Source organism: Oncorhynchus mykiss, chromosome 14 (assembly GCF_057628025.1).
Source record: "Oncorhynchus mykiss isolate SJ-2025 chromosome 14, ASM5762802v1, whole genome shotgun sequence".
In the NCBI taxonomy this organism is placed as follows: domain Eukaryota; kingdom Metazoa; phylum Chordata; class Actinopteri; order Salmoniformes; family Salmonidae; genus Oncorhynchus; species Oncorhynchus mykiss.
Window position 1 is genome coordinate 6,796,467 of NC_143035.1, and position 13,707 is coordinate 6,810,173.

At 41.2% G+C, this 13,707-nt stretch overlaps 1 protein-coding gene and 1 long non-coding RNA gene across 2 annotated transcripts; both read right to left on the reverse strand.

Moving 5' to 3' along the window:
• Nucleotides 1-5,835: 5,835 nt before the first annotated feature.
• LOC149978262 (uncharacterized) lies at nt 5,836-13,210 on the reverse strand. Its single transcript, XM_090198034.1, has 5 exons — nt 12,769-13,210; nt 11,927-12,262; nt 6,980-7,315; nt 6,114-6,230; nt 5,836-5,968 (listed from the first exon to the last, which is right to left on the reverse strand). Exons 1-5 carry the CDS (start codon nt 12,818-12,820, stop codon nt 5,934-5,936), a joined length of 876 nt encoding a protein of 291 aa, XP_090054160.1. The 5' UTR covers nt 12,821-13,210; the 3' UTR covers nt 5,836-5,933.
• LOC149978263 (uncharacterized) lies at nt 10,443-11,428 on the reverse strand. Its single transcript, XR_016486200.1, has 2 exons — nt 11,060-11,428; nt 10,443-10,914 (listed from the first exon to the last, which is right to left on the reverse strand). It is a non-coding gene; the product is annotated as an uncharacterized LOC149978263 (long non-coding RNA).
• Nucleotides 13,211-13,707: the final 497 nt, after the last annotated feature.

Sequence of the window (13,707 nt, forward strand, 5' to 3'; positions counted from 1 at the left end):
AAGGCAAAGCGAGCGCCAGCAAGAAAATGGTCCAATTCTTGCTGCAATCATGAGTGAAGTGCGGGGGGGGGGGGGGGGGGGCTCAGTAAAGCCTCAAACATAAATTGTCCGCTACGCTGAATGTGAATTAATGAGGAAGAGGAACACACCTCAATTCAAACTGTTGTTAGAAAATACAACTTGTTAGAAAATCATTTGAAATTGACATATTGAAACATAGCCTACAGATAATTAGCAGGCAGCGCGTGTAAACTGTCCTGTTGTGTAATAATCACATTTTGGAACAGTGAGTGCATTCTGACATCACCTGCATAAAACAACTCTCGCTGGGGCGACCGTTAGAGATATTTGGAACTCACATGAAAAGGTTAATACATTTTCAAGTTCAAAATTGTGCACTCTCCTCAATCAATAGAATGGTATTATTTAACTGTAATAGCTACTGTAAATTGGACAGTGCAGTTAGATTAACAAGAAGTTAAGCTTTCTGCCCATATCAGATATGTCTGTGTCCTGGGAAATGTTTTTGTTACTTACAACCTCATGCTAATCACATTAGCCTACGTTAGCTCAAACGTCCCATGGGGGGACACCGATCCTGTAGATCCGCCTCTTTTTTTTGTTGCCAAAAATGCGGTAGCAGAGAGAACAGTCTATGACTAGGGTGGCTGGAGTCTGACAATTTTTAGGGCCTTCCTCTGACACCGCCTATTATAGAGGTCCTGGATGGCAGGAAGCTTGGCCCAGCGATGTAACCCTCTGTAGTGCCTAGCGGTCGGAGGCCGAGTAGTTGCCATACAGGCAGTGATGCAACCCGTGATGCAGGATGCTCTTCGTGATGCATCTGTAAAGCCTTTTGAGGATGCCAAATCTTTTCAGTGTCCTGAGGGGGAATAGGTTTTGTTGTGCCCTCTTCCAAACTGTCTTGGTGTGCTTGGACCATGTTAGTTTGTTGGCGCCAAGGAACTTGAAGCTCTCAACCTGCACCACTACAGCCCTGTCGATGAGAATGGGGGTCGTGCTCGGTCCTTCTTTTCCTATAGTCCACAATCATCTCCTTTGTCTTGATCACATTGAGGGAGAGCTTGTTGTCCTTGCACCACACGGTCAGGTCTCTGACCTCCTCCCTAAAGGCTGTCTCGTCGTTGTCGGTGATCAGGCCTACCACTGTTGTGTCATCAGCTAACTTAATGATGGTGTTGGAGTGTGCCTGGCCGTGCAGTCATGACCGAACAGGAAGTACAGGAGGGGACTGAGTATGCACCCCTGAGGGGCCCCGTGTTGAGGATCAGCATGGCAGATGTGTTGTTACTTACTCTTATTACCTGGGGGCAGCCTGTCAGGAAGTCCAGGATCCAGTTGCAGAGGGAGGTCACTTTGGCTGCGGAGAGCGTGATCATACAGTCATCCTGAACAGCTGATGCACTCATGCATGTTTCAGTGTTACTTGCCTCAAAGGGGGCATAGAAGTTATTTTGCTCATATGGTAGGCTTGTGTTACTGGGCAGCTTTCGGCTGTGCTTCCCTTTGTAGTCTGTAATAGTTTGCAAACCCTGCCACATCCGATGAGCGTCGCAGCCGGGGTAGTACGATTCAATCTTAGTCCTGTATTGACGCTTTGCCTGTTTGATAGTTTGTCAGAGAGCATAGCGAGATTTCTTATAAGCTTCTGCATGTGCCCATGTGTGTAAAATTGTTTTGGCTGAGAGGGTAGACTACCGGCAGTGGTGTAGGCCTTGTGGAGGGTAAACGCAACTAAACACAGTTTACCCATCTCCTTTTTCAGAAAAATGCATTGAAAGTATAGGGAGCGTTATTTTTTTCACCACGACCAGCAATCAGAGTTGACCCACCAATTGGTATACCACTACATCACTGGCTACCGGTAGGCCTATTTAAAGTTAATGGTAATGGGCCTACACATTGTAGCCTTCTAGTAAATTGACCACGTTAATGTGACCATCCTGTTTTTCCTAGGAGTTTCAGCCCCATTTCAGGTGTCCTGACTTTTCAGGCTACAAAAAAAGGTACATTTGTCAGCAAGACATATCAATTAATGTAGGCCTGGTGTTTTGTAAAGAGATGTCTATTTCCATTAAATTACATATTTATTATTAGGCCCATAAAAAAAGTCTGTAATTTGTACTCAGATCACAGGTCACCGTGACTGAGGATAAGAGTGAAATATATTTTACTGGTATAATTGTTTCTAATCTAATTATCAGATTTTGTGGTTTAACATTCCAATAACATAAACTTATAATTGTTACAATTCTCTAAACATATGAAGAGAGAAATGGACATTACAATGATGTTCTCTATGGCATTAGTAGGAATAGCTTTTGTCATGAATACATTTTCCATTCAACAATAATGCATCTGTCTTTAACGGCCGTTGGTGGAAGAAGGTGAGGACCAAGGTGCAGCGTGGTAAGAACAACCGAAACAGCTCCGTCATGTGCAAAACACACTAAACAGAAAATAACTACCCACAAAACTCAGGTGGGAAAAGGCTACCTAAGTATGGTTCTCAATCAGAGACAACGATAGACAGCTGCCTCTGATTGGGAAACCATACCAGGCCAAACACATAAATACAAAACATAGAACAAAACATAGAATGCCCACCCCAACTCACGCCCTGACCAAACAAAAAAAAGGAACTTAGGTCAGGATGTGACACTGTCATTATTAGGGGACACTTGAAATCAAACATTATACTGTGATGTGGAATCATTGTCAGAAATACTTCATGAATTAGCCTAGACATATTTTTCCCTTATGATCAATGCACAGCAGGACAACTGCATAAGAACTCTAACAATAAACTTACCATGAGACACTCCTGCTAACATCACCAGCAATCCAAATACAGCCTCCATGTCTCTTCTTATGGTTGCAAACTGCTCTCAACGCATTTCCAACAAGTGGAGAAAGGCTTTATAATAGCAGTGCCTTCAGAAAATATTCAGACCCCTTGTCATTTTCCAAATTGTTCCACACATGGATTTAAAAATAATAATAATCCTCAGCAATCTACACACAATACCCCATAATGACAAAGCAAAAACAGCTTAAAAATATATATATATATATATTTACATAAGTATTCAGCACCTTTGAGACTCGAAATTGAGTTCAGGTGAATCCTGTTTCCATAGATCATCCTTGATATGTTTATACTGTTTAAACTTGATTGGAGTCCACCTGTGGTAAATTCAATTGATTGGACATGATTTGGAAAGGCACACACCTGTCTATATAAGGTCCCACAGTTGATAGTGCATGTCAGAGCAAAATCCAAGCCATGAGGTCGAAGGAATTGTCCGTAAGAGCTCAGAGACAGGATTGTGTCGAAGCACAGATGTGGGGTAGGGTACCAACACTTTTCTGCAGCAATGAAAGTCCAAGAACACAGTGGCCTCCATCAATCTTAAATGGAAGATGTTTGGAACCATCAAGACTCATCCTAGAGGTGGCTGCCTGGCCAAACTGAGCAATCGGGTGAGAAGAGCCTTGGTCAGGGAGTTAACCAATAACCTGATGGTCACTCTGACAGAGCTCTAGTGTTCCTCTGTGGAGAAGGGAGAATCTTCCAGAAGGAAAGCCAACTCTGCAGCAGTCCACCAATCAGACCTTTATGGTAGAGTGGCCAGACAGAAGCCACTCCTCAGTAAAAGGCATACCTAAAGACTCTCAGACCATGAGAAACAAGACTCTCTGGTCTGATGAAACCAAGACTGAATGCCAAGCATCACATCTGGAGAAAACCTGGCACCATCCCTAAGGTGAAGTATGATGTTGGCAGCATCATGCTGTGGGGATGTTTTTCAGCTGCAGGGACTGGGAGACTAGTCAGGATCAAGGCAAAGATGAACAGAGCAACGTACAGAGTGATCCTTGATGAAAACCTGCTCCAGAGCAATCAGGACCTTCGACTGGGGCGAATGGTAATCTTCCAACATGACAACGACCCTAAGAACAAAGCCAAAACGATGCAGAAGTGTCTTTGCGTGGCCCAGCCAGAGCCCAGACTTGAACCCGATCGAACATCTCTGGAGAGACCTGAAAATAGCTTTGCAGCAACGCTCCACATCCAACCTGACAGTGCTTGAGAGGATCTGCAGAGAAGAAGGGGAGAAGCTCCCCAAATACAGGTGTTATACCTTGTTGCGTCAAACCCAAGATGACTCAATGCTGTAATCACTGCCAAAGGTGCTTCAAAGTATTGAGTAAAGGGTACTGAATACTTATGTAAGTCACATTTCAGTTTTTTATTTCTAATAAATTAGCTAACCCTGTTTTTGCTTTGTCATTGTGGGATATTGTGTATAGATTGATGAGGGGAAAAAAACAGTTTTAATACGTTTTAGAATGAGGCTGTAACGTAAGAATGTCAAGTGGTCTGAATACTTTCCGAAGGCACTCTATCTGGCTGCGTACAGTCTGAGCATCTAAGAGTTGTTCCAGTCTGTAGTTTAGAGAACTGTCTGAACGGTACCGGTTGTTTCTTTTTGAGTAAAATGAACTAATATAATTACTAATATACAGTACGTTTGACATTAAATATCACTTCTTCTCTGAAAAGAGGAACCCATACAAAAAGTGTGAGGTTTAATATCTTCTTCATTTGGAAAAAGTGATACAGATTCATTGTTTATTTCTCATGAAAAAAAAAGTATTAAAATACAATTAGTTTCCATTTCTGGAGGGAATGTAATTCATGTAATTTAACGCCACTGCCAATTCATAGCTGGCAAAATAACTGATAAAACTGATAGAAACCAGCCAATGCCATAAGAAATACTTATTAGAAGTCAATGGATGCATACAATGAAAGAACAAAGGAAATAGGTACTGGTATGCAGTGTCATTTTGATTATGGTTGTGCCTCTTGGTACAGCGGTTCCCCTAAAGGTATAAAGAACAATCCTATGACCTCTCAGAATAAGAGCCAAGATTATTCTGAAACGTCCACCTAATATTCATCTTGAACCATCTCACTTTGATGAACTGAAACGGCTCAAGGTGGAAACTAAAGTCACCCAGTTTAAATTGGGGTTTGACAACAACATTATTTTAGCCGTATAAATGACACCAATCAGTATTCCACCAGAGGAAACTTTGTTCCCTGTAGATTCAAGAGCTCCATGGTGGAAAACTATTTCCTGTATTCTGCTGCAGTTCTATGGAACAGTTTTACTAAGCTACCTGAATACTCTGTCATCATAGAATTGCTTTAAGGTGTCACTAAAAACATACCTGAGAAATAACATGTCCATTTGATTAAGGGTATTCTTTGACGAGGTGACTCAAACGGGACCTCTGTGCTGTTGATATTGTTCTAAATTGTTTTAAATGGAAATGGTTGGAAATGGTTGGAAATGGCTACTGTTCTTCATTTTCATTGCATTGAGTGCATGAAAAGTGTCTGCCATCTCACTGCCAAAAGAAGACCCCAATGGAAATAAGACTCCGGGCTTTGTGTTTTTATCCTCGATAATGTATTCATGTATTTTATTTATTTATTTTACCTTTATTTAACTAGGCAAGTCAGTTAAGAACAAATTCTTATTTTCAATGACGGCCTAGGAACAGTGGGTTAACTGCCTGTATGTAATGTGGTCTCCGGTTGGAGCACAATAAATCAATCAATATGTTCTTTCCATTCAAGTTTCTTATAAATAACCTCTGTCTGCTACAATAGGTCCACTAATGCCTCCACAACAGTGGAGGTTGCTGAGGGAAGGACGGCTCATATTAATGGCTGGAATGGAGTCAATGGAATTATATTAACCACATGGAAACCACGTTTGATACCATTCCATTAACTCCATTCCAGCCATTACTATGAGCCGTCCTCCCCTGAGCAGCCTCCACAACCTCTATCTCCTCTCCATTATAGGTTTCCACAGGTTTGATCGCCTCCTTCCTCATTCTGAAGGCTGAAGTCCTTTGAGTTCTGCACCTAACAATGTGAGATGAGAGTGAAATCAGTGATTTAATGACAGTTTAATCTTAGGTATTGGTGACACACACACCTGCCCTGTGCTGTAGCCCTCATTGATAAACCTATGGTAACATTATGGGTGGGGCGCCTGCTTTGTTCTAACCTGTGGTGTTGAATATTCTCCTTCTCCTCCCAATACAGCAGCCTACCAGCATCACTGCTAGGATGACACCACCAGCTGACACTGACCCTAAAATGAGCACCATGGGTGGACATAGCCCTGGGTAGAAGAGAGGTAACATGTTGGAGAGGTTATGAGCATTAATGGTAAATCACTACACACAACATGTATTTATAGCTGATGAGGACACCTGACCAAATCCAGGTCACGGTTACCAGGCAACAACACTAATCTACTGAAAGTGCCAACTGCAGAAGCACATACAGTACATACAAGGCTTACGACTTCCTTTATGAGAACGTCTCCCTGATTCTACAATCCCAAACTGGATGTGTAAATTACTCTTTCAATGAAATCCAGTAATTATTGTTTGCATTCAATGATTCCATGACCGTTAAGCCGCTTGTACACATAGGCCTACATTTGCAGAACCTTAAATGTTAAGGGTTGCCACACATGCTAAGTATATTGTAATCAGCTATGTTACACAATTTGTTTCAATCTTACTGTATTTCCAACTGTTTAAGGAAATGGTTACTGTGTCTGAGGAAGTAGTCACTATCAGTGTAACTGATTATTTGTTACTATTATTTATTATTCTTTCTTATTATTATTATTATTTTATTTTTTATTTACTGCATTTTTGGTTATTGCTTGTAAGTAAGCATTTCACTGTAAGGTCTACTACACCTGTTGTATTCGGCACATTTTACATAGAATTTGGTGTGTTTTGGATTTTACTGGGCAGTATGGCTACTTTGTTCTGCTCCCAACTTATTCCATTTGATTTGCATTTGGTCATTTAGATAGATAGGGTATGAATGAAATTGTCTTATGATGTTACTTGCCTTCAATGTCCAGTTGTACTCGTCTGGTTCCCAAATGTTCCCCTCCGGAATCGTAGATCTCCAAGAAGTATTTCCCAGAATCAGCCCTCTCCACGTTGGTTAACCTAAAGGTCCCGTTGTTCATAAAGAACTGTAATCTGTCTTCAGTGGGTCTCTTGAAGGTCACCTTGTTTCTTTTCAGTGAGAATATCAGTGTCGGACCGTCAGTGAGGTTCTTTTTAAACAGCAGTTCACATCCACTTGCATTGGTCATCAGCTGGAGATCCAGAGTTCCACACAGAGACACAGAACACTGGGATGAGTTCTGAGTAGCAGTACAGGTGGTCACGTCTGTTGCTGAGAGGGACGGGGGGGACGGGGGGGGGGGGTAGAGGGGGGGGGGGATGGGGAGAGAGAGAGAGAGAGAGAGTGGAGGGGGGGAGAGAGAGAGAGGGGGAGGGATAGAGAGAGAGGGGGAGAGAGGGCGAGGGATAGAGAGAGAGGGCGAGAGAGAGAGAGAGTGGAGGGGGGGAGAGAGAGAGAGAGCGAGCGAGAGAGAGAGGGGGAGAGAGAGGGGGGAGAGAGATCACTTCACTGACTTTTTTTGGTACATTTTTGATAGAATTGATAGTGATTTCGCATGAAGGCAGTGTGGTGTCAATGAAAGACATGATGCACCACAATAAGATTGAGAGGACACTGTGGCAATGAGCAACAGCGGCACTGATCTAATGCATGATGCCGTATGTGCATTCAACTCAATAACCATTTATATCTCAACAAAACACTAAAACATAATATAATACATGTTATTCTATAAATAATATAATACAGCTTACCATGGGACACTGCTGCTAACATCACCAACACTAGTACAAACACAGCCTCCATGTCCCTTCAAACAACAGTCTTCCAACTCCAGTTATTTTAAAAACTTGAACTGTGTTTAGATGACCTCGTAAAAAAAAAAGAGATAAGTGATCTTTAAAGCCAGAAGCGTATTGATTAACCTAGTTGTCAGATGAAGTAGTGATGAGGTGTGAGAGTCAGGAAACCAAGTGATGGTGTTGCCTCTGAGCAGGGGAGGTGTTGAACACAAGGGTCATTTCTCACTTCTACATTCCACTGACAAAGTCTGGCATGCCGATATCATACTGCTCTCAAATAAAAAATGCAGTTATGCACACTGTTAAAAAAAAAAATCCAAATCTCCAAATAAAACATCAAACAGTTGCGTAACTGCAGTAACAGAATTACGCAATGGCTTGACGTTTTAATTACGCCATGTTGCGTCGTATCTTAGCTGTCAGTCAAAAACTCTACAAAGGTTCAACTAAAACGTACGTTTAGGCATTCATTCCGAATGGTTAAGGTTAGGGTTAAACTTCAGTTTAGGTATTAATTCCGAGTGGTTAAGGTTTGGGAAAGGCTTAAAACAGAAAACAAAAAAAATGGAGTGCCTACCACTGGGATTGAAGATGTTGTTGTGTCTTTGGCATCATTAAAAGTGAAGACTGTTATTTTATCAAATCAATTCTCTGTAATTATTATTACGTGATTAACCTAATCATGTAAATGTAATTAACTAGGAAGTCGGGGCACCAGGCAATAGAATTTTCCTAATATAACTCTTCAGATATTTAAACTCAGTTTTTCACAATTCCTGACACTTAATCCAAGTACAAATTCCCTGTCTTAGGTCAGTTAGGATCACCACTTTATTTAAAAAATATGAAATGTCAGAAAAATAGTAGAGAGAATGATTTACTTCAGCTTTTATTTATTTCATCACATTCCCAGTGGGTCAGAAGTTTACATACACTCAATTAGTATTTAGTAGCATTGCCTTTTAACTGTTTAACTTGGGTCAAACGTTTCGGGTAGACTTCCCACAAGCATCCCACAATAAGTTGGGTGAATGTAGGCCCATTCCTCCTGACAGAGCTGGTGTAACTGAGTCAGGATGTAGGCCTCCTTGCTCGCACACCATTTTTCAGTTCTGCCCACACGTTTTCTATAGGATTGAGGTCAGGGCTTTGTGATGGCCACTCCAATAACTTGACTTTGTTGTCCTTCAGCCATTTTTTTTTATTTTATATAATATGTTTATTATTTTACAATAAAAAATCAAATAAAAAAGACAGCAATACTAACAATGACATTCATTGTACTGTTGAATGGGATGGCCAATTTAGAAGACAAAACAAAACTTAACTCACATACACAAAATAAAACAAAATCCTATTAGGTGGTGCATGTATAAGAAGACAGCATATAGTCATTACAAGCAGTGTAGTTAAGCCAAAAATAAATATTGAGTGGAGTACAGCACAGAGTAGCAGCAGATTGTCAACCCAGTTCTGAAGCGGGACTAGACCATTTATCCAGTATCGGCTGCCATATTTTGTAAAACATTGGAGGTATTGTATCGAATCTTTTCCATATGTATTACATTCCCTAAATCCCATAACCACATTTCAAAGGTGGCTTCATGCCATACTGTGGGATATGTGTCCTTACAAAATTCCTGATTTGGAGGTATCTGAAAAAAATGTGTTGTTGGCATGTTGAACTTTCCCTGTAATTGTTGAAATGAAGCTAACTGACCATCTATGTATAGATTACAAATTGTTGTGAGCCCCTTCTCCCTCCACTGTGAAAACACCACATCATCCAATGCGGGGTGGAAAGCATGATTCAGGCTGTCAATGTATACAGTGGGTATGTTAAGAAAATACCTAATCTGTTTCCAGATCCTAAGCGTATGACAAATGACTGGGTTAGAGTCATAAGTGGATTTTTTCACATATGATGGGCTATTAACAAGTGCAGGGAGTGAGGAACGTTGACAGGAGGCCTGCTCAATCAAAAGCCAAGCAGGCATATCCTTATGTCTCATCGCAGGTAAGCTTTCCCTCCAGAAAGACACGATGTTCAGATTAGCAGCCCAATAATACAGTGTAAAGTGAGGAAGGCCAAAGCCCCCCTCTATTTTGTACTTGCATAAATGCTTCTTTGAAATTCTGGCTGCCTTGTTATCCCATAAAAATGGTGTTACTATTGAATCCAGTTTCTTAAAATAGCTTTGTGGTATGAAATTGGGTAGACATTGGAAGAGGTATAGAAACCTGGGTAGGACAACCATTTAATAGCGTTTATACGACCAACCAAGGAGATAGGCAGAGTTTTCCAAAAATCTATATTTTGTTTAAGATGATATATTTTCATGTCCCAATTCGCTTTCAATAGCTGATCAAGGTCTCTTGTCACTACAATGCCAAGGCTTGTGAACTTGTCCATCACTGTTCTAAACGGGATAGATTGCAGAAATTGCATATCCCCAGGCCGTGATATTGGCATCAACTCACTTTTTTTGCCAGTTTATCTTGTAGCCAGAGAAGGAGCCAAATGTGTTTATCAAGTTAAGTAAGGGTGGAATAGAAGTTTTAGGCTTGGACAAAAACAAAAGAACATCGTCTGCGTATAGTGAAATTTTGTGCTGTGTGTCCTTTATTTTAACAGAGGCTATATCGGCACATGCCCGAATGCGAGTAGCAAGGGGTTCCATGGCTATAGCGAAGAGAGCAGGTGAAATAGGGCACCCCTGTCGGCACCCCTTGAACAAGCACAATCAATCAATCAATATGTTCTTTCCATTCGAGTTTCTTATCAATAACCTCTGTCTGCTACAATAGGTCCACTAATGCCTCCACAACAGTGGATGCTGCTGAGGGGAGGACGGCTCATATTAATGGCTGGAATGGAGTCAATGGAATTATATTAACCACATGGAAACCACGTTTGTTACCATTCCATTAACTCCATTCCAGCCATTACTATGAGCCGTCCTCCCCTGAGCAGCCTCCACAACCTCTATCTCCTCTCCGTTATAGGTTTCCACAGGTTTGATCGCCTCCTTCCTCATTCTGAAGGCTGAAGTCCTTTGAGTTCTGCACCTAACAATGTGAGATGAGAGTGAAATCAGTGATTTAATGACAGTTTAATCTTAGGTATTGGTGACACACACACCTGCCCTGTGCTGTAGCCCTCATTGATAAACCTATGGTAACATTATGGGTGGGGCGCCTGCTTTGTTCTAACCTGTGGTGTTGAATATTCTCCTTCTCCTCCCAATACAGCAGCCTACCAGCATCACTGCTAGGATGACACCACCAGCTGACACTGACCTTAAAATGAGCACCATGGGTAGACATAGCCCTGGGTAGAAGAGAGGTAACATGTTGGAGAGGTTATGAGCATTAATGGTAAATCACTACACACAACATGTATTTATAGCTGATGAGGACACCTGACCAAATCCAGGTCACGGTTACCAGGCAACAACACTAATCTACTGAAAGTGCCAACTGCAGAAGCACATACAGTACATACAAGGCTTACGACTTCCTTTATGAGAACGTCTCCCTGATTCTACAATCCCAAACTGGATGTGTAAATTACTCTTTCAATGAAATCCAGTAATTATTGTTTGCATTCAATGATTCCATGACTGTTAAGCAGGCTTGTACACATAGGCCTACATTTGCAGAACCTTAAATGTTAAGGGTTGCCACACATGCTAAGTATATTGTAATCAGCTATGTTACACAATTTGTTTCAATCTTACTGTATTTCCAACTGTTTAAGGAAATGGTTACTGTGTCTGAGGAAGTAGTCACTATCAGTGTAACTGATTATTTGTTACTATTATTTATTATTCTTTCTTATTATTATTATTATTTTATTTTTTATTTACTGCATTTTTGGTTATTGCTTGTAAGTAAGCATTTCACTGTAAGGTCTACTACACCTGTTGTATTCGGCACATTTTACATAGAATTTGGTGTGTTTTGGATTTTACTGGGCAGTATGGCTACTTTGTTCTGCTCCCAACTTATTCCATTTGATTTGCATTTGGTCATTTAGATAGATAGGGTATGAATTAAATTGTCTTATGATGTTACTTGCCTTCAATGTCCAGTTGTACTCGTCTGGTTCCCAAATGTTCCCCTCCGGAATCGTAGATCTCCAAGAAGTATTTCCCAGAATCAGCCCTCTCCACGTTGGTTAACCTAAAGGTCCCGTTGTTCATAAAGAACTGTGATCTGTCTTCAGTGGGTCTCTTGAAGGTCACCTTGTTTCTTTTCAGTGAGAATATCAGTGTCGGACCGTCAGTGAGGTTCTTTTTAAACAGCAGTTCACATCCACTTGCATTGGTCATCAGCTGGAGATCCAGAGTTCCACACAGAGACACAGAACACTGGGATGAGTTCTGAGTAGCAGTACAGGTGGTCACGTCTGTTGCTGAGAGGGGCGGGGGGGACGGGGGGGGGGGGGATAGAGGGGGGGATGGGGAGAGAGAGAGAGAGAGAGAGAGAGAGTGGAGGGGGGGAGAGAGAGAGGGGGAGGGATAGAGAGAGAGGGGGAGAGAGGGCGAGGGATAGAGAGAGAGGGCGAGAGAGAGAGAGAGTGGAAGGGGGGAGAGAGAGAGAGAGCGAGCGAGAGAGAGAGGGGGAGAGAGAGGGGGAGAGGGTAGGAGAGAGAGGGGGGAGAGAGATCACTTCACTGACTTTTTTTGGTACATTTTTGATAGAATTGATAGTGATTTCGCATGAAGGCAGTGTGGTGTCAATGAAAGACATGATGCACCACAATAAGATTGAGAGGACACTGTGGCAATGAGCAACAGCGGCACTGATCTAATGCATGATGCCGTATGTGCATTCAACTCAATAACCATTTATATCTCAACAAAACACTAAAACATAATATAATACATGTTATTCTATAAATAATATAATACAGCTTACCATGGGACACTGCTGCTAACATCACCAACACTAGTACAAACACAGCCTCCATGTCCCTTCAAACAACAGTCTTCCAACTCCAGTTATTTTAAAAACTTGAACTGTGTTTAGATGACCTCGTAAAAAAAAAAGAGATAAGTGATCTTTAAAGCCAGAAGCGTATTGATTAACCTAGTTGTCAGATGAAGTAGTGATGAGGTGTGAGAGTCAGGAAACCAAGTGATGGTGTTGCCTCTGAGCAGGGGAGGTGTTGAACACAAGGGTCATTTCTCACTTCTACATTCCACTGACAAAGTCTGGCATGCCGATATCATACTGCTCTCAAATAAAAAATGCAGTTATGCACACTGTTAAAAAAAAAAATCCAAATCTCCAAATAAAACATCAAACAGTTGCGTAACTGCAGTAACAGAATTACGCAATGGCTTGACGTTTTAATTACGCCATGTTGCGTCGTATCTTAGCTGTCAGTCAAAAACTCTACAAAGGTTCAACTAAAACGTACGTTTAGGCATTCATTCCGAATGGTTAAGGTTAGGGTTAAACTTCAGTTTAGGTATTAATTCCGAGTGGTTAAGGTTTGGGAAAGGCTTAAAACAGAAAACAAAAAAAATGGAGTGCCTACCACTGGGATTGAAGATGTTGTCGTGTCTTTGGCGTCATTAAAAGTGAAGACTGTTATTTTATCAAATCAATTCTCTGTAATTATTATTATGTGATTAACCTAATCATGTAAATGTAATTAACTAGGAAGTCGGGGCACCAGGCAATAGAATTTTCCTAATATAACTCTTCAGATATTTAAACTCAGTTTTTCACAATTCCTGACACTTAATCCCAAGTACAAATTCCCTGTCTTAGGTCAGTTAGGATCACCACTTTATTTAAAAAATATGAAATGTCAGAAAAATAGTAGAGAGAATGATTTACTTCAGCTTT